The 25611-nt window shown below is 44.1% G+C and overlaps 1 protein-coding gene across 2 annotated transcripts in view; it reads right to left on the reverse strand.

The window, feature by feature from the left end:
* Nucleotides 1–4357: 4357 nt before the first annotated feature.
* The window catches only part of FN1 (fibronectin 1), a gene marked incomplete at its 5' end in the record, with an annotated part of 55710 nt that continues 34456 nt past the window's right edge, over nt 4358–25611 (reverse strand). Inside the window, 22 exons of one of the 2 annotated variants that reach the window (XM_082483673.1) lie at nt 4358–5204; nt 5660–5770; nt 6090–6196; nt 6786–6911; nt 8167–8331; nt 9749–9887; nt 10492–10958; nt 11801–11890; nt 12425–12604; nt 12820–12909; nt 13122–13298; nt 13479–13566; nt 14666–14853; nt 16749–17018; nt 18731–18844; nt 19623–19778; nt 20478–20642; nt 21558–21674; nt 22074–22343; nt 22899–22988; nt 23977–24159; nt 25204–25476. In XM_082483673.1, the coding sequence (XP_082339799.1) occupies nt 5130–5204; nt 5660–5770; nt 6090–6196; nt 6786–6911; nt 8167–8331; nt 9749–9887; nt 10492–10958; nt 11801–11890; nt 12425–12604; nt 12820–12909; nt 13122–13298; nt 13479–13566; nt 14666–14853; nt 16749–17018; nt 18731–18844; nt 19623–19778; nt 20478–20642; nt 21558–21674; nt 22074–22343; nt 22899–22988; nt 23977–24159; nt 25204–25476 (3641 nt within the window). In that variant the 3' untranslated portion in view covers nt 4358–5129. The remainder of the gene's footprint in view (nt 5205–5659; nt 5771–6089; nt 6197–6785; nt 6912–8166; nt 8332–9748; nt 9888–10491; nt 10959–11800; nt 11891–12424; nt 12605–12819; nt 12910–13121; nt 13299–13478; nt 13567–14665; nt 14854–16748; nt 17019–18730; nt 18845–19622; nt 19779–20477; nt 20643–21557; nt 21675–22073; nt 22344–22898; nt 22989–23976; nt 24160–25203; nt 25477–25611) is intronic. The other variant, XM_082483672.1, reaches the window with a different exon arrangement.

Consider the following 25611-nt stretch of genomic DNA (forward strand, 5'->3'; position numbering starts at 1 on the left):
AAAGTGAAAATCTGGAGCACAGCGAGATGAATAAAGTAACAGCCCAGACACGTTTTTTCTGGCAATCACTGTGACCATTTCAAAGGGATTTTTTTTTTTTTTTTTGTTCCATTTTATAAAATCTGTTCAGTTTTGGCAGGGAATGGTCCACAGTTTTGCAATAAACACTTCTGTCGTGGCTCTGATCTCAGCTGGTACAGAGCAGAAAGTCTGCATGTGTTCCCTTTGCTCAAGAAATAGCAGGGACGCATAGGTAGATGGACCTGGAAGAACAGAAATTTCACGTTGTATTACTGGCTCTGCTGCTGACTTTATAGGACTGTGGGCATGCATTTCCTTTTGCTTGACTGCCCATTTCATCCAGACTGGTTGGAACCAAGCAAGGCAAAGATCCTTCCTGGGGGATGTGAGCCATTTAAGAGATCATAATCCACATGCTGGTTTTACCTTAATGCATTCATTCCATCTGCTGCTCTACGTACATGTGCTCCCCTTGCTCCCTTGTGTTTTAGGGCCTGGGCACTGCCCAGGAATTCTGTGCACCCAGCGCTGCCCTCGCTCTGGCCTGAAAGGGAGCAGTCTCCTTGCTTTTCTGATCTCTACAGTGGATTATTTCCAAGTGGCTGGATTAGGCAGGACAGGGTAGAGAGGATTCCGCTTTTTGGGCGCAGCAGTCCAAAATAAAAATGGTGCATTGCTTAATGGCTTGCCTGCTGGCTGTGCTAACCCCAGCCCTGGCCCATTGGACTGCTCTCTGTGCCATTGCTTCCCATGGACTGTTTGGAGTCTTCTGTGTTTTTATTAGCTTATACTTTAAAAGTTGGGGTTTGAACTCTTTCTTCCACTGTTCTTCTATTCCTTCTGTGTCTTTTCTGTCATGCTGTTTTGACCATAGCTGGTACATAACACGCTGTGAGGTTCTCTTGGGAATCTGTTAGAAGATGCAGGTAAAGAGCAGGCTAAAGTGTTGGCTAAAACCAAGACTGTAGTAAGCATCTGGCAGCTCCTGTTCTCATGTATTCCTGCCTATCATTTACCCTTTGTTTGCTATCCTTGGGGCACTGTTTAATCTACTGATGGAAGTTAATAGATACTAATCCTCCCAGTGGGATCTCTGCATGAGATGCTAGTAAATGTCTAACTAAGGTGATATCTATCTAGGGCCTCTCTGCTGTGTTACTTGTACTGAGCAACTTGCTATCTTCTATGTACACACAACGTCTCACAGCATCTGTAGAGGGATGCTTTTGCCTCCTGCTGTGCCTACGGTAAGGTTAAAGGATGTACAGGAGTCATACAGAATTGGTGAAAGGCACCTAAGTGTCCAATGTCCCAAGCAAGTGTCCTTGACTATCTTGCCTCACTTGTCTGACTAATGGCTGAAAAAAACCTCTGGTCTAGTTCCAGCTGTGAGGTGACCTCCTAGAAATGTCCTTTGGGGTGGCTTGTCACCTGGGCTGCGGTGACAATTTCAACTAGCCTGAAGCCTTCCCCTTAAAGGAAGTTGGCAGTACATGAAGCCCAGCATTTGACTGGCTCCTGTTTTGGGCATGGAGCCATAGGTGTCCTGGAAGGAGTATGCAGGTCTGGAAGCAATAGCTCCAACCACTGCTCTGTGAGGTCACATCAGGAGCTGCTGTTTTTAAGCTGCTGAGAGATGCCCTAAAGGGGGGAACCAGTCCTTGCTGTTAGCAAGTCTCTGCTGACAACTGGGCTTAAAAGCTGTGAGCCTTCCCCCAGTGCAGCAGGCCAGATGAGTGGTTTCTTGTAAGAAAGGGCCCTGTTGGTCTGTAAGAGTTCCTTTTGAGGTATGCTGATGTCCTATTAGTTGAATGAACTACTTCTCCCTTTGATATTTACAATGATTAAAAGCAAACCGCATAGCTCTGCGGTAGTTTTTGTTCATAGTATCTGTTTCCCATAGGGAAGGGCATGTCTCTCTTTTGCGGGGAAGGGGGAGAGAGAAGTCTGCTCCCCTCAGTTGATGCTTTTTGAAGAGCGGGCTGCTGACATGCTGTTTTGTACCATCACCATATGGCACCTTGCCCCTGGCAGGTCCCATGCTGGCAGAATGAGAACAGCTCCCAAAAGTGTGGAAGTAAACAGAGGGCAGGGAGGAATCACTCTCGGCCTTTGCTGTCTGTAGCAGCAGGTTATTTTTTTTTTCCTTCAGCCACTCTGTTCCTTGCTGGAGTAGAGTCCTGACTCTGGTTGTTCCTGTGCTCTAACCAAAGCTCTGTGTTATCTGCAAAGACAAACCATGTGGAGATGCGCCTCCTCTTCTGGAAAAGAACAGCCAAGCAGCTGAGGGCTTAAATGCCACTGGGCTTGGTGTAGCTGTGAGCGCCTTATTTGGGAGCCTGAAAGCTCCCTGCTAACAGGGGCAGATGCACCTGCCTTGGAGGTAACTTGAGTTGGACAACATCAGTTGATCTTAGCACTCAAGCAGACCATGGATATAAATTGATCCTGTGTTTTAAGGTCCAGCTGCTGTTCTGTTGCCACTTTATGCACTATGGCCTGGATGAAGCATGGGAACCATCAAAAACCTTGGTTCCTTTTGTTGCTGAATGTTTCTGAAAGGAAAGACTTGTGGTTGATTCTTTGGATCTCACAAGTTTCTACTGTCTCTGTGCTGCGCTCTGGTACTGATTTTCAAACGTAACTGAAAATAAAAGATTGAGCTGAATGACAAAATACCCAGCATTACACTAGTAAATGTTAAACAGAAATTGTCAGCAATGTAAACCCTCATGCCTTAAGGCATGGACAAATCTCTACAGAGAGCTTAGGCAAATACATTGTTTACATCATTTTGTCCTGTAATGCTGACTCCAGGGAGGGGGAGGTGTTGCACAAGTGATGTAACATTGGAGTGAGGAGATTAGATGAACTATGACTCCTGTTTAGCTGGGCAATTCCTGTGTCTGTGAAGTGAATTACTTAGTGTCAAAGTGACCAAGCAGGGATCTTTGCAATTGGTGGAAACCAATATACAACCCTCACTTGGGAAGGACAAACAAATAGAATCTAGTTTATCAGGAAAGTGTTCTTCTGTGTCTCTGTCTATGCCATTTTTAGTTCTCATGTAATTTAGACACTCGTTTGGCTCTTGAACACTGGTGGGATAGAACTGATTTCTGCTACAATCATTTTACTATTTGCAAATGTTTTGGTTGCTCTATAGATAGCAATCTGTGAAAACAACTGCCATGTGCGTTTCTCATGTCAAGGAGCCAAATTCTATTTTCATGCTATGCTTTATTCAATCCAGAGAAATCCGTTGACTTGAGTAACACAGTGCTTTTGCAGCTAAGAGAGGAATGTGGCCTGAAAAATCACAGAACCTTTCATGTTCTGTATTTGCAAGTGCTGTACAGGTTTTTGCAGCGTTGGCAGCGCAAGCTAAAGGGACTTATTGCTAACTTTGTTCATTGCAATCAAGACTGGCTTTGTTTTAAAAAAGGTTTTGAGGAGAATTTCCTTTACCTCCCTCCCCACCCCACAAGGCAGAAGCACAGTAGACTTGAACGTGGTCTTTGCCTGTTATATGCAGGCATAGACCCAGGCACTGGCTGTCTCCCTCTTTTTTGAGGCTTTCTGCAGAGGTAATGGAAGGATTTTGATGATATTGCAGCAGTGCCTGAGGGCACACTCACTAGTACCTAAACAACCTCAGTTCTGGATTTTGTTATTTGAATTTACCATGTTGCAAATGGACATAGAATAGCTGAAAGTTGAAAGAAGGGCGTGATAGCCCCTCTATAAACCCTTGAGATGGTCACAAGTGAGTTATCCTTCATTGCAGAGAGGGGTGAACTGTAGTCTGCCCCAGGGGCAAGGCACAGAGCAGGGTCTCAAAGAGCCAGCATCCATTTGGACTTGGGGGGGAGTTGCTGGGTGCAAGTACAGTTAATCTTTGAACACATCCAACTTCAAGGGTGTGGATGGCCTCACTAATTTTGGCAACTCCAACACAGAGACCATATTTGATTCTAGGTATTTAAGTGTGTCTGGCTGGATTGAGGACCATCTCTTCACCTCAGTTTATGTCCAAAGCAGGGAATATTTTCTTTTCCCTCCCCCTTTTCTCTCCTCCACCTATTCCCACAAAGCAAGCCTCTGCCTCTTGAAGCACGGCATACATACTCAGAGTGTCTCTGCGCTCTACTGGGGCAAGGGGTGCAGCTGGAAGTCTTTAATTAACAAACTGCTCTACAAATATTCTCTTGAGGTTTACTTCACGCTTCATTGAGATGTTTGTTCCATCTTGTTTCAAGGCAATGTTACTCCAGCTCAGAATAAAAATCTTCATCCTAGATTCCATGGCAGCAAAGAGAATCACTTAAACTACATGTCTGGTTTGTAAATCTTTTTATTAAAAGAGTCGTTTTTTTTTCTTTTCCACAGTAGTAAAGCTTTGGCACTTACAGTATAAAAATAATCACTGATCATAATTACACCAAATTCCTCTTTGTCAACTGCATACTAAGTGTCTTCAATACATTTTATTCCCATATAAAAACACTTGAAGGTCAGGGGAACAAAACTGATAAATAACAGTATGAGATATAAAGATACAGCTAGAAAAATACTAGGATCATTGAGAAAGAATTAGGACTGTGCATATTTTAAATATCACAGTGACTGGATTTGCTGTTCCTATCTTATTGCTGGCTGCACGCTTATGTGAAAGCAGAAGTGTTTGGTGGACTTTCCTATTGCTAAACTTCAATAATGTTGTACTTAAATGTTCTTTGCATAGCATGGGAACCTTGAATTTCTACACCCTCCCTCACCATTAATACTTTCATCCCCCACCAATTTGTGATTTAGCATTTCCCGCCTTTTTCTTTAGATTTGAAAATACTGACTGGTATTCGACAGTTTGAGCAAAAACAAGACAATCACTATCAATCATGAGAAAAGTCTGAAACACTCCAAGAGTGGCGTTTGGAGAAGCTGTGAGTTGAGCTTAAGCTGGGAAAATGGCTCCAGAGCAGAGGGCCATTCTCAAAAGATGCAGTTTTGCTAGCATCACTCCAGTTTGGATGGTAATCGTGGCTGATAGATAGGTATTTATGCTTTGGTTTGTCTGTTGCCATGGTCGCAAGAAGTCTTGCTGGATGTTACTTTCCCCGTGGATGTTGTGTGTCTGCCTGTACATCTAGGGGCATGAAACACTCAATTGGGCAGTTGACGTTCTGTCAGGAGGGAAGGAAATCAGTTAGCGCTCTGTCCTGTAAGGACGGACACTTCTGTGGTGTGGTTTGGGCTGAGAACTGTTGCCAGTCCTTGCAGCTGTTTAGCTTGCTCAGCACAAAGCACACAGCTGGTTTACAGCAGCAAGTGAAGACTAGGAAATCACTACATGCACTACCGCCTCAGCCAGAGCATGCAGGCACATCCCAGCGCTAGTAAACGAGAAGTCCCGCTGGCGTGAGTGTGGCACTGAACACTGTGTGTGGAAGTGTGAGCTCAAGCGTACATTCTGTGCTGTGCAGAGTGATGGTTTGCTGGATCAGTGGCTATCATGCATTTCTGACCAAGCAGAAAGCTACATGCTACTCTTATACCTTGTGCCCTATACAGACCCCATGTATCTCTGCCTTAGACCAGACTCAGAGTAAAGGAGAGCAAAGAAGGAAAGTGTACTCACGGTGTTTGTGGCCTGGTGGTATCTCTGTGTATACTGTCTGTAGGTATGGCCAGCAGAGCCTTCGGGGGCCACCTCCACGCTGGGTCTGCGGCAGTTGTCACAACGCCAGCCCTAAAGAAACAGAGTGCACGTGTGCCAATCAGACCACACTGATGCAGATGGCCAAGGAGCCATCAGTATTCATACATGCAGGTACAGCTCCACCAACACCAGTGAGGTTGCTCCCATTTTATATCACCCAGGCCCTAACTCCCAAGTCCCTGCAAGTACTTAAGCTCTCCTACTAATTATTTTTCTTCTTATATGGACCTGTATTTGCTAAGCCTTAGACACCATCTCAACTGAAACCCAGCAGTCTTAGGACTGCACTCCAGCACAGCCTCCTCTCTTCATTTCCCTGTGTTCAGCATGCCAAGTCCCTCCTGCTTACCTGCTGTCCTCCATAACAAGTGCAGGAGCAAATGGCTCCGAAGTATTCCTTCTGCCACTGCTCTCCGACTTGGTACATTTTCCCATCATCGTAGCACGTGGTCTCATCTGCGGAGAGACACGCAGAGCTCAGTTGCACAGCCTGTGCTTGGATTTAAACATTCTTCTGCAGCTTAGTGATCAGAACAGGAGCCTCTGGCCAGTATGCTCTCCCTGTTTGACCAGAGGCTCACTGACTGGGAGGGGGAACATCAGTCATTTTTATAGCTCTCCAGACACTTTAAACTAGAACAGGAAGGTAGTTGCCTGACAAGAGCAATGCAGTTTAATTCATAGTGTGAAGTCTAGAGGATCTTCAGGGGACAGGCCCTGCAGAAACATCCTGTGTTACTGATTAGGGTAATCTACACCACTTAGTGCTATGACGTGTCCCTCTTGTTGTGGCTCCAGTGCCAAAGGCAGACAGATGCTGAGTGTGCTGTGACCTTAGCTCACAGAAGAGGGTCGTCTTCTTTTTAAGCTTGGGAATGCGAGTTTTATGCCTTCAGCTCTGGTGAGAACAGATTCAATCTGTCACCAAACCAGACATACTGATACTCTGCCTGCCCCAATGGCAGGACCTTAATGGGAACAGCCCTGAGATGCTGAAACTTCCTGAATGGGAGCTCAATTAAATGAACATCAGAAGGAGACTTACGAGGTTCACACTTGAATTCTCCTTTTCCATTTCCAAGGCAGGTGCAGCTCATCATCTGGCCATTCTCCCCCTGCCGGTCCCACTTCTCCCCAATCTTGTAGTTTACACCATTATCGTGGCACCACTCTGTAGAAGGCAGAGGAACAAGAGAAGCAGGAGTTACCCCCACACTGCGGTGACATAGTGGGAGAATAACAGCTTGGTGTTATCTCAGGAACAAACAGAGGGGCAGGAGAAAGAATCTTTTCGGCTCATGTAAGTCCCAAGGACAAAATGGGTTCCTGCTGGAAATAGGTTCAGCTCCTGCAGCTTTTAACTGCTGAGGACTGTTACAGCTCTAAGAAATGGCTAGAGGTTCTTAGGAAAAGAGTAAGTAGGATGTGACAAAGAGTGGGGAAGGGGAGAGGAGGGTTGGCTAATAGGGGAAGAAGAGAAATGAAAGGGAATTTAATAGACATGGGGCAAGAAGGGAAAGAAAAATATTTTAAATGCTCTTTTTGGAGGAAATACCCAGTAAAACTGTATCACGAAGACTTCAAAACACAATGGGTAAGCCATGTGTATCAAAAGATGAAATATAAATATTAATCTTGTAAAAACAACCGTCTTCCCTGCAGTCACTCCTCTGAGTCTATGCAAATCACAGAAATACTCTCTTTGCTCAGCTCACTCCACAATTTAAAAGCACAATTTAAATCAGCTGGATATGTGTTGTGTTAACCCCTCAATCACAGAATTTTGTTCCATTCCCTTACATGAAGTCTGATATTCTTCCATGTACAGTCCTGCAAAGAATTAAACTTAGTGCCCTGGCAGAGGTGTTGCCTGCTTGACAGAGCTTCAAAAAGCAGCTGACAGAATTAGAAAACTGGTTCCGCAAGATGCTTTGCAAACGTTGTCTGCAATGCAAAACAGACTCCGTGCTTGCTGTAATACCCACAGAAATCCACAAAAGTTCTGTCTGGCCCGATGCAATGATGTATATAATTAGGAGATGAAAATTCAACCATAATTTAATACTCAAAGCTGTCTTCTTAAACGGCTACTCAGATACTGTCATTTAGGCATCTTGTCTATCTCTCTTTTACACCTGGCAAGGGTAGGGAAAATAAAACAAACATAACTTTGGTGAAAAAGTCATTATGTCTCAATACAATATTGATTGCTGCTGCTGCAGGTAACAGCAATACTAGATAAGCTGCACAGCTCAGAAGTAACCAAAGTTTTCCATCACTTCTCATGATGCAAAACACTGATTTGGTTTAAAAACTTAAGAGCTTGCATTCATTTGCATCATGTTTGGACCAGGTTGGTTCTGTCAAACATGCTATTAGTGCTCAGGGAGTTTAGAGACAGTGATGGTCAAAAGCAAGCTACTCACTAGAAGAATCGCATCTGAAATGACCACTGCCAAAGCCTAAACACTGGCACCAAAGTTTAAAGCCAGTTTCAGATAACCGCTCCCATTCCTCGCCAATGGAATAGAAGGAGCCAGTGTAAGTATCAAAGCAGGTATCGTCAGTTGGCTGGTTTAGTCCTTCAGACACTGGAACGAAAAAAAAAAAGAAACAGGCATCACACACAGCAATAGGAATTACTGAAAGACAGAATGATTTTCCCTGAATACGTGTTTTTTTTTCTTCTTACAATATCCTGGCAGTAATGGAGCTACCCCATGGGTGTATACTTGATGGTTCTGTCAGCAGTCCAGACTCCCTGTGATTTATTTTCCATTTGCATGTGTCAGAGCAGTTGAATGATAAAAAAACCTGACACGAAGGCTATTTTCATTTTGACTTGCGAAGTTTCAAGCGAGTGCGAGTTTTTGCATTTGCTGCTAGAGCGCAACAACCTGACTGAGCCTGTTTTTAAGGGAAACGTGCTGTGCAGTGCTGGGGAACAGCAGGAGGTTGGTAGCTGCATGTGCACATTTTTGGGGCACTTCAGACTCCAGCTCATGGCAGTGGGCTGGAAGGAGACCAGACATTATAGCCATGCTGTTGTATATAGATTTCCACCTTAGATGTGTGCCTTGATTGAAGAGTGGATGTTTCACAGCTACCAGTTCAGTGTGTGATGATCAGGGTCAAGAGTTAATGCCCTCTGTTCAGTCTGTGACAGACATAGGGCAATTGGGGTGCTGGAAGGGGAGAAACAGCCTTATTTTCCCAGGGAGGTGGGGGCAGTAAGGGCCTGCACAGAGACCCCTACTGGATGGACAACATAAATCCTTAACTCTATTTCCTCTTCTCCCATCCTGCCCTCTTCTTCTTTTTGGCCTCAAAATACACACAGGAAGAGATGGAGGGAGAGAAAGAGAGTTGTTGACCAGGCCCCTGTACCGGTAAAAGCAAAGCCCAGGTCCCACAGGCTGTGTGTGAGCTCTGGGCTTTCCAGCTGTGGCAAGTTTTGTCTCTGACCACAACTAGTTGTGGTTAGTCACATGACTTCTAAGAGTTGCCTGTTTGTGCTTAATCAGCATCTCAGCAGGCAGCCTGCCCTGCTGCGGGACCTTCAGAATGGTGTGGTGGTGCTACTGGAAGCCAACACAGAAGCGGTGGCAAATGACTGATGGAGCAGTTAAGCTGGCCACTGGCTCCTTCCCGTAAGCATGATGCATTATTGTGGCAGCAGATCTTCACTGCTGGGCAGGAATCTGCAACACCAGCATGGCTGGTGGCTTCCTTTGGGAGCAGTAAATACCAGACCACTTGGTTTCTCTCAGGCACTGACCCTACAGGAGTCTATGGAGCCTCAAAGCACATTCTTCATGAACAGACAACAGATCAGAACAGCTCTAGTGACACCATCAGTGTGGCAGTTACCAAGATCAGTGGACTTCACACATCATTTGTCCTTTCTGAACTATTCTCAAGCCTAGGCACCAGGTAGGTTGTTTTGACTTAGGAAAACAAAGCAGGGAGAGCAAAGGTTCACCCAGACTCCTTAAAGCTTTTACTTACCAGTATTGCCAACTGTGACCACCTCCTCCAGCACCTTTTGTCTCCGGTGATCTTTCAGGGCTTCCACTATGATGTTGTAGGTGGCCCCTCTTGTAAGACCAGTGAGTGTAGCACTGGAAGAAGTGCCAGGAACCCTGAACTGCAACAAGAGGCAATGCCAAGTCACCAGAAAGGGAAGAGTGATTACTCCTTAAGTGCCACCTTACTCATAGGAAAGACAGGGTGTTTAGGTTGACTTCTATGCTCTATACCATGATAGAGCCAGCCCGTTCCCTTTAGATATTCTGAGAACTTCAAACAATACCACATTAAACTTGACTACTCTGGACTATGGTCCATGAGGGTTCATGAGGTTCAATATGTTATTACCACCATTTCAGGGAAAAAGAAACCAAGGGACACAAAGGAGAAGGGCTAAGGGAGTCTTTGGCTTGAAGAAGCAGCACCTGTTTTTCAAACTCCCAGTCATCTTCCCAACTTCTCTGGTGAAATGTTGACACTTACAGCATTTCAAGGGCTTTATGTTTTAGTAGTTTTATCCTGTAGCCTTCTCCATGAAGGAGAGGAGGGAGATATTTATCCTGCTCTACACTACATGTTAAAAAGACTCTTTAAGCTAACTCTGACTGCCCCCCTTAGCCTCCATGAGATGGGACTGGACGCGGCAAAGGTACTGGACTCCTAAGAGACATCTGCTGCCACAGATGAGGCTAACTGCTCCTGTGCTAAGACAGTTCGGTTACCTGCAGAGTATCTTCATCCTGGCTGACTGGCTGACATGAGATGATGTACTCAGAGCTTTCCAGCAATGGCCTCCAAGAGATGGTCGTCTGAGAAAGGGCTTCTTGACCTGTGGTGTCGTTGCGCCTGGGCCCACGGGAGTGAGGGTATGAAGGTTCGACTATGATAGGCACTTGGTACCCAGGGATTTCAATAGCTTCATCTACATTTGGTGGTTGCCGTCTTGACCCCGGCCTAAGGGGAGTTGCTGTAGTGGGTACAGGCCGTCTGTAGCCATGCTCCTCAAAGACAACTTGTTGCCCCTGGTGTCCTATTGTCTGCGGGTGCCCAGAGGTGCCTGGAAGTTGGATACCGTTTCCATTGTCATACCTATTGTTTGTGAGGTAAGGGGTCCCCTCGTCAATGGAAGGTACGTCGAGAATGTCAGGTTGGTTGGGGTGCGGTCTGGTAATCAACGTGGGAAGCTCATCTAGCCAAAGAAAGGTTAGAAGCCATAAAGCAAAGCGCAGCAAATTAACAACGTTAAATTAAACAGCTAGAGTGGATCTGTATACCACTCCAAGCATCAAAGGTTAGCAATCATCCTAAGATGCAACATACTTTTTATGACCTCATTGTGATTGTGAAGGTATTTTCTATCTATCTATCTATATATTTATATACAATATAAATATATGCATATATCTTTCATACAGAGGCATAAGAAGTGTGTTGGTATGAAATTTTCATACAGCTGAGCAATAGGTTTGAACTCTGCAACCCAAAGAAGCCACCACTACTCAAATTGAGAAGAAGTGATTACAAGACATATTCACAGGTTATCAGTTTAAGAAAAATCACTGGTGTGCAGTAAGAAACTAGCTCCTTGGTCACATTCGGATATACAGCTGGTATTTTGCTTGCTACAGGTATCTCAAATCTTACACTGGCGGGTGTAAATAAAGAGAAATGTAATGGGCAACAAATTAATGGATTTTGCCTTTGATGTCATCATGTGCTATACAGAAATGTGTTAACCCCAATTTAATTATCAATTAGGTACCCAGACAAGAATCAAGCACCAAGCATGTTATTCTGTTCTTAGTGTCCAAACGCAGCTAAATGTGATCCGTGTAACTTCATAATCTTACCTCCTGCATCCTAGAAAGGAAAACTTCCTTACAAAGCCTATTTGCCTCATAAAAAAGGTGTGGCTGAATGGTGTGAACAGGGTATTTTAAATAACATTATTATTTCAGTCCTGAGATTGTGTTCCCTAAGTGGAAGACATCATCTCCTGTTGGCACACAACAATCCAGAGCTTTGTTTTACCTGTCCTTTTTCTGCCAACCAGCGGTTCACTCTTTTGATTGTTCTTCACAGCAATGATGTAGATGATGTATTCAGTTCCTGGTTCCAAACCTAGGGAGGAAAGAAGAACACAAAACAATCTTAAGTTTAAGAGTTGCATTTCTTTTATGATTTTGTGTAGGATCTAAGGCAGAATGAGAGGTGGGTATGGCTATAGTAGGAGTATGTGCATTTTGGATCTGAGGTTTTCAGGACAGTACAAAGAGTCTAGCCTCCTGCTCCTCAGAGCAAGTTTGAAATCTGACCATGTAAGCTGGGCTCATGGACACTGCAGACACAAAACATAATGAGTCTTTAGAATCTGTGACTGATGGGGTGCCAGAGTCACAGGCTTTTTTCCTTAAATGAATGATAGTTGTAGTGGCAGTGGAAACAAACATCTGTGGATTGTTCAGATCTGATGGTTGATCAGAAAAGTGTATTGTGTTTGTAAGACAGGTGTGTTTATAAAAACGCTGTCTGTCATTAGAAACCAAACTTTGTCTTAGCTGACCTTCAACACACTTTATAATTAGGCCTTCCCCCTCTCTCTTCAAATTTAAGTGTTTCAGGTAAAGAGCCCCCAAACAAAACAGAGACAGGTACCAGTAATAGTAGCCTCGGTGGTGCCAGGCCGAGGGCGAGGCAGAACTTCCCTGGCTGGTGAGCCAGGTTTCTCGTATCTGATGATGTAGCCTGTGATCTTGGCTCGTGGAGGCTGCCAGGTAGCCAGGAGGGAGTTGCTTGTGGTTGTAAGGAAGCGCAGGTTAGAAGGAGCATCAATAGCTAGGTGAAAACAAAAGGAAACAAGTCAAATGCAGTAAAGGCAACCATATTCTTCACCTGAACTGCAGCTTCTGATGCCCTTCTCAAACTCAGGAGTAAAACCTGGTGCTGTAAGTCACAGTAAATATTATACGTGATCAGATAAAGACAAGATCTGCCTGACCATATGTGATTACTATGTGTTAGCATGAACAGAAAAGTCAGATGATCATTACCAGTGGAGGCATCAATCACTACTGGGGAGCTGCGTGCATTCTCATTCAGAGTGTAAAGGTAGATTTTGTAGTCGTTGCCAGGTTGCAAGCCTAAAAAGAAGTTGAAATATAAACATTAGCTAATCTGAGGAAGCCATCTAAAAAAGACATCAGAATGTATTTCAACAGCTTCTTCTTGGAGATTTGTCTTTATGATTCAGATATTATTTCTCATCAAGAAAAATCAACTACTAAACAAGAATCCAGTGTACGTTCTGATATGACCCTGGAAATTCCTGCACCTACAGAAGCCTCTCACTTACCAGTGATAGTGTAAGTCCTAACATCGGGGCTGATGGTCCTTTGAATGGGGTTCTGTCCACTTGCTGGGACAGCATCAACTTGAAAGCCAGTGATGGTCTCAGTCTTGGTTCTCCAGGTAATGGTGATGGTTGTCTCAGTAGCATCTGTCACACGAGCCCTGCGAGGGGGACTAACATCTGCACCAGAAGGAAAAGATCTCCTGTCAGTACTGTGGGAATTCTGAATCTTACCGGCTAAGTGCTTGTAAGGCCTTTGCTGGAGCTTTGTGTAGAGCCCTACTTTTGACACAGAGCAAGATCTCAGCCTCTGCACCCAGCACAGTAGTAACTGGCCATTTGTGGAGGATCACTGCTTACTTTCAAGAGTGGTGACCACCCCCTGGGCTGGTCGGCTGGTCAGAGAGTCCTTCAGGGCATACACACTCACTTCATACTTGGTTGCTACCTAGAATGGACAAAGTTAAAACATGTTATGAGAAGGACAAGGCACAGTGGGAAATACTTCTGCCCTCATTCAGTGTTTGGTGGAACCACATTTCTTGGTCACCAGTTACTGAAGCATGAAACCTCAAAATAACTCAAATCAGTGAAGTATTGACGGGATAATTTTAGTTATTTCCAGCTGCAATAAAAGAGTAGACATGGACACTGATAAACAGTCCTGTTGATAATACTAATAGTGCATATGTGCACACCCAGGAGCAGAGGAAATCCTGGAAGAAGCTTATTTGTCATCCCTCATTTTGGAATCTGTGCTTCAAAGCAGATTCTTCAGAAAAAACCTAATTTATATCCTGTTTTTCCTGGGGTTAATGGATGCCATTTGCTATGACAAGGTGCTCTTGCTGTGAAGAAAAGAGAATGGTGGAAGTTACAGCATGGTCTTTCGTCCTTGACTGCATCAGATCAGGAGTCCACTTAGATTAGAATGTTTTTTAAGGCTTATTTTTGAAAATGATTCATAAAATTCCTTAAAAACAGATAAGTAGCTTTTTAAGATAGCAGGAACCATAAAAGCCATGATTTTCAGCCTTTTCCAGTTCAGGAACTCCTGAAATGTTTCCAGTGGAGAAGATGCTATATAGCAAATTTAAGCCTGCTCACAAAAGACTTGCATTTTTTACTTTTTGCAGATGTCAAAAATAGGCAATAGACTGCCAGAGCTCCCATATCACAGCTTGAAAACCTCTGCATTAAGTCACTTTACCTGACCTCTTTTGTGAAAGATGAGTAAAAGCCTTTTACTGGGTTACTGTTGATTGCGAACCTGATAATTTGCATTTCATTAAGGCATCCAAAATCTCTGTGCTAAATGAGGAACGGGGAAGAACGCAGATTCAGCAGGCCAATTCCTTGCCTTTTGAAAACTATGGTAAATGAGTAGCTACAGCTGATGACTAGTCAGTCAAACAGAGTCAGAGGCTTAGGAGCTGTAGTGATCTACTCCAGCTGAGATTCCTGACCCAGGAATTTGAAATTGCTTCAAGTTCTCCTGACATCTCCTTCCCACAACGCAATCTGTATTACACAAAGAACAGAGTTACCATTAATCCAGAGACGACAGCAGATGTACTGTCCGGAGAAAGGTTGATTTCTTTCATAGGACCAGTCTTTTCTTTGGGGTTTACTCTGACTCTGTAGCCAGTGAGGCGAACGTTCGGTGCATTCCAGTTGACGGTAAGACTGGTGGGAGTTACCTGAGTAAACTTAAGGTTTGTTGGAGGTGGAATTGCTGCAAAAATCCAGATTGGCATATGGTTAGTTTAAAGACGACAGTCTTGGATAAAACAATATTCTCTCCTGAACATGAGACAGGCTTAGGCCTGAAATACATGGGCAGGAAAGAGGTGTGCCTTCTGCAAACACAGGCATAAAGCACTGTGGAAGGGGACAAGGTATTCACAAGAAGATTCTCAAATCTACAGTAACTCTTCTCAGCAGAAATAAGGAGATCTCGATGCTTCAGCCCTGCAGTTAGGTGAGTAATGACACTTGCTGTGATATAAGGTGGAGGTTTTGGGAAGTGTTTAAATCTGTAGTAGACCAGTCTGTTTTAATTCTTTTGCTTGTCTCTGCTTTTCATCACACAGCTAATAGTTAAGTCCTGCTTCACTTGCCTATCTCTGTTCATTTCTAAAATACGATGGATGATTTACAAAAGTAAGTAGGAAGCAGGCTCAGGAATTGCAAAGAGGATATAAAAGTACTGCAAATGCAGAGGGAAGCATTTTACAGCCACTTACACAAGTGTAAATTACTACACAGAGAGCAAGGCAATGGAAAAGCAGAGCTGTGGTGGCCATAAGGCTCATCACGCAAGAGTCTTTTCAGGAGCTAACACACCTGATACCTTTAAAAAACAAATGTTTCCATAAAGAAGGAGCATCCATTGAAACATTTTCTTGCCTTACTGTTGGTAATCCTTGGGCTGTAAACAGGGGAAAAATATACCTTACCATAGTGCCCGCTATTAGCATGTCACTGTGAAGTTTTCTAATTTTATAGAGTGGAAATACAAGATAATTCTCCCTCGTTGCTTTGCTTGGAGTTCAATCTAAAGCCCTTGAGAGCCAATGTAAAGTCTTGAATGATTTCAAATGTGTTTTTTAACAGCCAACAAAGGGTTAACCCACAGCGAGCAGGTTTAAAAAAATTACTATATTTGCATTTCTGGCAGGTAGTCAGCCAGCTATTTCAATCACTACAGCACTTTGCTTCAGTTTAGTATAGCAACCTGTACACTAGGAACCACTGTCTTCATTACACCCCTGGAATTACAGTGCCAGCTTTTCATCCACAATTGAATGGGAGGCCTTTATTACAGAGGTGCTACCTTTGTAATAAAGACATGTCTGGTAACGCTGGAAGCTTTGCAATGGATTCCATATTGCTGGAAGTAATTTTATCTCAAGCAATTTGCTTCCTTTTCCTTTTTCACAAAGGAATTTTAAATGTACTCTACATGGAGTTGGATCAGACTGGCACATAAGGGTCTCTCCTGAATGGAGCATGTCCTTTTCTTGTGGAGGTGATGTGAGCACAGGGTGTGGGCATGCACATGGGCTGTAGTCCTTAGGGCAGTGCCAGTGAAGGATCTAGAGGCTTTGTGAGACCTGAGGGTTAAGCAATCTCCTAGCCCTTCGTGCTGATCTTTTGCTCCATCTAACAGCGAAGACGCTGGGGGATGAAAGCTACCCTAGTCTCTCTGTTGTTGGTAACTGCTTTGGCTTGCAGGTGCCCCATATCCTAAAGACAAGACAGGAGCGTTGTGAGAGGATGATTCACCATGAATTAGGCTCCATGACTAAGGACCGGACATTACTAATCCACTTGAAGACTGAGAGGTGGCTAAAACGTAACATCCCTCCTTCCTCTAGAATCTGCTCCTTCCACCCTGCTGATCTTTCCTCCATTCCCTGCCTTCCCTAATGTATATGTAGGCTGACTCCACTGGCAGCCAGCTCTCCAGCACCAACTAAGCCATCTCTCAAGAGCAATCGCATCCCCTTGGCTGCCCCTGGGCCTTCCCCGGCACAAAGCACCAGTTGCGCATGGAAGCACACTTTACCCAACAGGGCAGAAGCCACTGCTGCCATGGCCTGCTGGGTGGTGTAGTTAAAGGTGTACCTGTGGACTGGGTCCCAGTGAGGGGCAGGCTCTCCATGTCATCGTATATGGCAACGATATTGATAGTGTACTCAGAACCTGGCCTGAGGCCATGCAGCTCAGCAGTGTCTTCTTCGCCACCTGGGGCCGGCAATAGCTCATGGATTCCATCCTCAGGGCTTGAGTAGGTCACCCTGTACCTGGTGACTTGCCCCTGCGGGCTTTCCCAAGCAATTTTGATGGAATCAACATCCACCTCAGTGAATGTTAGTCCTTTAGGGCGATCAATGTCTGTTAGGCAAATTAACGGTAAGAGGTTATGTGATAAAAAGCAGGTTGTGGGTGAGGAAAATAAAAAGCATTTCTATTACATGCAAAGCAGTTTTCAGTTTTGCACGGGAGAGGGGGTACTTGATTCTCCTCTGCTGCACCTTGCACACATGCTTACACACGTGCAGAGTAAGGCTGAGAGTTTGCAGGTGCCAGACAGCAGGAAGGCAATCCTGGCCTTGTTGAAACCAAAAGGACTTACAATACTACCTTCAAAGCAGCCAGGACACCAATCCTTACCTGTATTTGAGTCCCCTTGGCACTGAAACCCGTTTTACACAACTCTAGCAGCATTAAGCTACCTTAAAGTGGTCAAGAGAAAAAAAAAAATTAACGGGAATTTTAAGGCCCGTTTCTACCATCAGAGCCAGTAACTGGTTCCTAGTGCTAAAGGCAGCCAGACAACCCACCTGACTCGGTAAGTTTAGATTCATGCTGCATTTGCTTTTCTCTACTGTAAGCTGCTCTGCAAAGTTCCAGTCCAAGGAGAATCAGTCCCGTTATTTTCTTTCATAAATTAATATCCAATTAACACACACTTATCAAAAAAGCAAATTACTCAGTATATTATATTTTTAAATCAATTAGAAACAACTTTTCAGCTTTGTATTGAGTGCACAGGGAACGACCACAGGTGCAACTGGGCAACATGCACAATTCCTAATTAGACCAATTCATTGGATTTTCCTAGCAAGGAGAGAGCTCAGTGCTAGACAGCAAGGTAAGCGAGCCTTGCTGCACAGAAGTCTAGTGTGGCTACCACAGAGCTATACCCATTTGTTACACAAAATGGGAGGATCTGGCATATAATTTTTATATTGGATCCAAATTATGCTTTTCTATAAAATTTCAACTTTTTATTTGCCATGTTATATTAATCCTGAATTTTGTACGTTTTCTAGTTGGCAAAGGTGATTTTTGTCCAGGAATTTTTTGGTTTGAAATTGATGTGGACTCTTTTCCTATCTCTGCAAAGTTTCACAGAAGCTCCTGTTTTCTTTAGGACAATTCTGCAAGTATCTGGGGCTGAGCTGTGCTTTTGAATACAAGCCTGAGCAAGGGAATAATATGCATGCAAATCCCTACCCCAGACGTGTCCCTTAAAAAGTCACTTTACATCAGAGATAGCCCTCTGAGTTACATGTTACCCCTTGCCTCCTCTTTGTGTCCAGAGCAGTACTGCTGTTTTGTACAGGTAGATATCCCAATTTGAAGACTGAGCTGTCCTTTCTTTTGCAGTGGCTCATCTTAAGTTCTTGATAACTCAAGTGGTTTCCTTCACTCCCTTGCACAGGGCAAGCGCTCCCAAGCCAAATCCGATCCCTTAACAGTAATCACCTTTGCCACCTAGATCTTTGCATGTTTTTTTCCCTGATTGGCTGAAGGCAAAAAAAAAACCAAAAAGATTTTGTGGCTTTAGTGAAAGAAAATCAGAAGCACAGCATTTTGATGGGGTGGGGAATTGCATTTTGCCAGCGTTTGAGGGACAGGGATTGCATTTTTGCCAGCATCTTTATGTTAGGTGCATGGTACTTATCACAGGGTAGACCACCTTGCATTTTCCTGGAGACTAGGCACCTGCCACTTGCTTTCACTGAGGATGCGATACTGCATGGTAGATTCAGACATCAATAGAAAACATTTGTTTTGTTACTGTGAAGTGAAATACGTACTGGTGACAGCTGTCTCAACCAAGGGAAGGCTCTCTCCATTCTGATTCTGAGCGTAGACACTGACCATATACTCAACTGTGGGCTGCAGACCTTCAATAGTGACTTGCGTTTGATCTGGCAGGAAAGAACAACATTAGTCCATCTGCAGCTGCACAAAGCTGCAGAGCATTGGCCTCTAAGCAGCCATGAACGAGGGACCTGTATTAGCCATATGTCATTAAAATAAGATAGGATTGACACATCAGGTTTACCTTTTGCTTGCACTATGTGTCTCTGGTAGTGCAGCACAAGGCATCTGCTATTTATACCTGCTCAAAGGCCCCACAGCTAAAAGGGCAGGTTAGCAAGGTAGAAAAAATAAAGCAAGAGCAGACGAGCTTTCACCATTTTCTGGAATGGGATTGACCATTAACCCAACTGCATCACAAGCACCCCTGACTCCTAATCTCTGCAGATTCCACAAAACCCACTGTGTTCCCGAAAGCCGACTTGGCAGACTCTGTGGTAACAAGGTCAAGCCTGTAGCATATGTGACTGAGTGCATGCTATGACCAAGGGTCACATTATGTGACCTTCAGAAGGATTTCAGAGGAAGTTTTGCTGGATGCTAGAAAACGCAATGGCATTTCTTTGAAATTCAGGTGCCTTTCAGAGACACTGAGGTTGCCAAGAACAAACCTTTGCAGCACAGTGGTGTCAAAGAAACATGAAGCTTTCAGGGCAAAAGTTTGCCCTAGCTTCTCCTGGATGAGATGTAACTGGTCAGCAGGATGGCAAAAAAAGGTACAAGCAGGAGAAAGATCAGCTTTGAGCACATGCCTGATAGTGTTGATTCTAGTGGTCATGTCTTGCATTCTTTACAGATCTGGTGAAGGGTATCACATTCTCTTACCTGCAGGGACATTTTTAGTTTTCGTAGGCCCATGTCCTTTCTTGGGGACAGCTGTCACTCGATACCCTGTGACTGGGGACGTTGAAGGGAGCCATCTGATGCTGATACTATTGTCCTGGACATCGGTAACTTGCATCTGGGATGGTGTGTCTATTTCTGGCCAACAAGAACAGGTTTTTCTGAGTATGTTGCTACAGGAAACCCCTCCTCCACTGTTACCTCCTAGCTGAATTTTATTCTGCTCTTCCTTTTCCAGGCTGTGCTTCTTATAACCGAAAACACATGTTGCTATTTATTTGTCCCTCATGCTAACCCAGAGTAAAAAAGCCTTTACCACAATATGTGGGTGACTGACCTCATATCAACGTTAGTTGAGGATTTTTGTTGTTTCAAAGGCTAGTAAATGCCTTTATCTGCAGCTACAGTAGGATAAGTTATATCCAGATCAGCAGTGAGACAATAGTCCTGGAGTTAGAAAATCAGGTCTCATCAGGATTAGATAACATGACAGTGCACCAGAAGCGCCAGAGTTAAGCCAACAGTGACCCCATGATATGAGAGTCCAACAACATTTCCACTCTGCAATAAGCAGTCAAATATTGCTTGTGTCCCCAACTGCACTCCACAGGGTCTCCCTCCTCCAAAAGTCTGAGTCCACGATCCCCTTCTTTGTCATGTCATTATCATGCTGAGCCACCATGATATGCAGGTCCACTGAAAGTGACAGGCTTACAATATAGCCCATGACTTCTAAAAGAAACCAGGGATCAGTGATAAAAATTTATGGGGATAAGACAACACAAAGCTGTAGGGGGTTTTTGTATGTTTCTTTTTTTTTGTTCATACAAATCTCACCTGTTTTGTAGGTCACAGTGACTGGCTTGCTACTGGCAGGGCTGTCTCCACGGCCAGTTACAGCATACACAGTGATGGTATAGTCTACTCCGGGTTTGAGACCAGTGATGGTAGCAGTGGACATGGTGCCAGGCACTGTAAACTCCTGCACAGGGCTGCTTCCACCTAAGGAAGGTGGAGTGGAAAAAGAAATGTAATGGATCTCTAAATGATACATTTTAAATCATCACAAAAAACAGAACAATCCTAAATGCATCAAGAGGGGGCCTACAGGAGAGCTGGGGAAGGACTTTTTACTAGGGCATGTAGTGATGGGATGAGGGGTAATGGTTTTATACAGAAAGAGGGTAGATTTAGATCAGATATTAGGAAGAAATTTTTCACTATGAGGGTGGTGAGGCACTGGAACAGGTTTCGCAGAGAAATTGTGGATGCCCCATCCCTGGAGGTGTTTAAGGCCAGGCTGGATGGGGCTTTGAGCAATCTGGTCTAGTGGGAGGTGTCCCTGCCTATGGCAGGGGGGTTGGAACCAAATGATCTTCAAGGTTCCTTCCAACCCAAACCATTCTATGATTCTTTGAAGAAGCTCAAATGGGTGATTGGGACTTTTTACAAGGGCATGTAGTGATAGGATGAGGGGGAATGGCTTCAAACTGGAAGAAGGTAGATTTATATTAGGTATTAGGAAGAAATTTTTCACGTTGAGGCCCTTTCAACCTAAACCATTCTATGATTCCATGATTCTATAAGTTGAAGAGAGGACCCTGTTGATTTTAGTGGATCTCGGGTCAAAGTCTTTTTCAGATCAACCCAAGAAATACAATGAAAAATGTACACAGAACCACATCTAAAATGACTGGAGTGCTCCATATAAGTTCCTTTGTTTTGGCAGACAAAAAACTATTTGCTGTCCTTTTAAAAAAAAGGCACCTGTATTTGATACTCTAAATATGCTGCAAGAATCTCAGAGATACAAGAGTTTGCTGCAGTCAAACTAGCCTTTGCTATTTTCTGTGGCTTTCTAACAGCCTCAGAAATAGAGCTTCTGGTCTGTGACTAGCCATAGCAGCTTGCTCTCACCTGTTTCACCATAAGTGATCCGGTAGTATCTGACTGTCACTGCAGGAGCATCCCAGGAAATCACAAGGCTGGTTGGGCTGGTGGGGGTGACTTCCAAGTCCCTTGGAACATCAGACACTAAAAAAACAGAGAATGTAGAGGGAGTTTAAGCACAGTTAATGTACATCAGCTACATATTCCACCTCTCATATCATGCTCCTCTGCTACTTATCTGCCTTAGTTCTAGCCCAGTGCACACACCTCTACAAGTGATGTATCTGGTTAAAAACCATCAGGCATTGGACTAGATGAAATGAAAAAAATTATTCTGGCCCCAGAGACATCTGACTTGATCTGAAAGTAGCATGAGTCCTCCCACCTTTTCTAAATCAGGCCCTACCTGAGTATCACAGACCCTTTCTTCACGAGCAGTTTCACCAACTGGCAGGGGATATCTAGTTTAACAAGCACCTACTTTGCTAGAGGACACCCAAAATCATCAAGGTAACTTTTAGCCAGCCTTCTCTCAAGGCTTACCTGTTGTTTGTTGGCCAACCAAGGGCACGCTCTCCTCCCTGCCATTGATGGCGATGATGCTGACCACGTACTCAGTCCCTGGAAGCAGGTTAGTAAGGGTGATGGAGTTCCGTGAGGGGGGCACACGGTCCTCCTTGGGCCTGCCAGCACCATGCTCTGGGTGATGTCGGATTTTGTAGCCTGTAATGGTGGCACGAGGAGCAATCCAGTGGACGGTGAAAGAGTTAGCGGTTATATCCGAGAAGTCAAGGCCAGTGGGGGAATCAAGACCTGGGTATTTCAAAGAGACGAGAGACTGAGCTCAACTGAACTGCTAGTCCTATTCCATTAAGCTCAGTACCATGACACTGCCAGGTCCTAAGCCAATGCTATTCAGCCACAGAAATAAACACTTATGTGTTCCGGATAAAAGCGAGATAAACAAGCACTGGAACACAACTGCAGGAAGAGAGTGTATGGCACACACAGACAACACAGCATAAAACAACACATGTGACCAGCAAACATTACACAGTTACAAAAGAAGACAGACTCAGTGATAGATATGATAGGCTCTGCCTAGGCTAGTTCTCAGGCAGACACTGTTGGTACATTCACACCTGGGGTCTACAATGCTCTACTTAAAACCAATGGAAGTTCTGACTCTCAGACATAATGAGATGTGAGATTTCCTAGTCTCTCCCAAGACGCGCATCTGCATTACTCTTTCATACCTAGCTGTTGCCCCATCGATGAGGTGACAATACGCAAGAAAGAACAAAGTCCCATTAATGAATTCTTAATGGATGGCATTAATCACATATGTCTCAGCCTGCATCTAAGTACCTGTTTTCTGGATCCCAGACAAAGGTGCACTCTCATGTTGCTCAGAAACACTGTAGACTCTCACCAGATACTCAGTACCAGGGAGCAGATCTGTGGAGTTTAAGTACAGGAATTTAGACGTATTTCTTTACTAATACTAGAAGTCAGTCAACATACACAATTTTAACTGTGTTTACCCTCAAGGGACATAATCAGGTTTTGCTTGATGGAAGATCTGAGCCTCCAGGACATTGAAAAATTTCAATCAGTTCTTTTTGTGACATTATGGTTGCTTGCAATCTTTTAGCCTGAAGGAGCATGGCATCCTGTATCATTGATTCATTAGTTTGTGGAGATTGGCTAGAAGCAATTAGTTGTCTCCAAGGTCCCTTCTAGTTATCTAGTAGTTTAGTCATGCACCAGGCCAAAGCTTTAGCTGATATAAACTGGAATAGGGCCAAGGATTTCCAACACAGCTATTCTAACTCAGATTAGCTCCAGATCTGGTCTCTTATTCTGAAAGAGGGTATTGTCTCTCACTCAACCAACCTAATTCTAGGATGGAGAAAAAAAACTTCAAATATAACACAGCTTTTACACCAGCAAAAATTCAGGTCAGCTTTTTGAAAATGCCTATGTTTTGTTGCCGTGTCCTGTAAGAATCCAAACAGTATTTATTTTCTGGTCCCGAGCATACAAAGCCAAAGGAGCAATGACCTTTTCCACATTCTGATCCTTTGCCTGAACCTCTGCACTGCAAGTGCTTGACATTTTTGGCAAACCAGCTGAGTAATATGTATTTACTCTTAATACCTAACCAAGATGTAAATCAATGCAATTGCTCCATAGTCTGATTCATCACTGTCCTTGGACTGATGGGAAAAACTTTCCTGTGGTTTGGCTTTAACTTGGGTAAAGCAAGTAACCAAACCCCATTCAGTGTGAGTTTGTATAAGGCTACTTTGACATCAGCTTAGATCAGCTGAGAATTTGGCTGTAAGTTACACTTACACTAAGCAATTTTGCTTTTGCCTCACGTTATGTCATATATCTAAGGGGCCTCTTATATTTGTTTGACTTATGTAAGTAACCCACTTACTTGTTAAGATCACCATGTTGTCTGAGGGTGAAATTGTCAGCTCTGCAACATCTTCCTCCTTCTTCACAGGTGAGTAGCGCACCAAGAAACTGCTCAGCACAATGGAAGTTGGTGCGGTCCAAGTCACTCTCATAGTATCAGGTCCCACATTAGTGAAGCGGAGATCAGTGGGAGGGGGTACAGCTACATAGCAAAGAACAAATATATATAGTTCTCTGATTCATAAAAGCTGATCAAGAGGTATGTTCAGGGAATCATCAGAGAAAGTATCATCTCATGCATAACAGACTACTATGTCAGACCCATGCAAACAGACTTCTAAACTACATTCAGTTCTACTACAGTTAAGAGAAAAATATGCCTGTAACTACTGTCAGGCTCCTTTAACCTCTTGGCAATTCCTGATACTTTAAATATACCCTGTGGGGCTAATTTGAAAACAAGGTAGCAAGTTTCAGTAACGTGCTTCTTGCAGCTGGATTTCGTATTACAGATGCAGAGCCAAGAGAGGTTTAAAATTGCCATACAGCAGCTTACAGATGGAAGAGTAATCTCATCTATAATTCATACATGCACACACAGGAGAGGAGAGGGTATATCACTAATTTCCTATGACTCTACTTCTAATTGTTTTGAAGGATTCACAGCCTCAGGATTTTCAAACACAATAGGATTTCATGCAAGAACCAGTTTACAGCTCGCCTTCTGCTCATGCACTATAGAGACCCTTGACAGTGCGGCATGGCTGTCAGTGGCATGTACTCAGGAAGTGGTGTTTCATCCGCACCCTTTGGGGCATTGTGGAAAGAGCAGGGCCGCCAATGAAACAGACTGCTGGAAGCTCAAATAGTTATCAAGCCTGGAGGATGTCTGCTGAACTGCCCCGCCCTTTGGCATTTTGGGGAACCACAGTTTAAGTCTGGTGAATATACAGCTCATGTTTCAGGCTCTTGATTCCAGCTGGAGCCCAGAAATCTGAATAGCAGAAGGCGAATGAGCCTGGCAAGTCTGCAGCCATACACAGTATTAAAATGCCTCAAATTAGAAAACTAAGCAGCACATATCCATCCCCACTGGCCGTTTAGAAAAAGGAGCGAGTTGGGTCTGTCTGGCTTCCCCCCAGTAAGCGGCTCGATTTCTCTTTGGACAAAGCCCCATCATCCTGACAGCCAGTGACAGCATGAAACACCATCCATGTCACATAACACAGAAGTTTTCAAAATTCACCCGTTTGCTGTGTCAGAGTGGTAGGGGCGCTCTCTCCACCATTAATGAGTGTGATTACACTGATGTCGTAATCAATGCCCGGCTCCAAGCCTGTGACTGTGTAGTATCCTACTGAGGAGTCCACAAAATCTTCAAAAATAGGGACACTTTCTCCTGCCGCAACTACTGTGATGCGGTAACCAATAATGGTGGAGGCATTTAACGGGGTCCACCTCAGGCCGATGCTTGAGTCAGTTATGTCAACAAAGCTTAGGTCAGTGAGTTGGGGCACCTCTAACGAGTTAAAGAGCAAATGGGAAAGGCAAAGACATACAGAGGCAAAAGAAAGACAAGGGAGAAAAAAAGCAGTGTTCATCACTATTAACATTGACAGAACTTTAGAAGCAATTGCGGTGATATGCAGAATTT

The sequence above is a fragment of the Vanellus vanellus genome, assembly GCF_965231255.1.
Source record: "Vanellus vanellus genome assembly, chromosome: 5".
NCBI lineage: Eukaryota > Metazoa > Chordata > Aves > Charadriiformes > Charadriidae > Vanellus > Vanellus vanellus.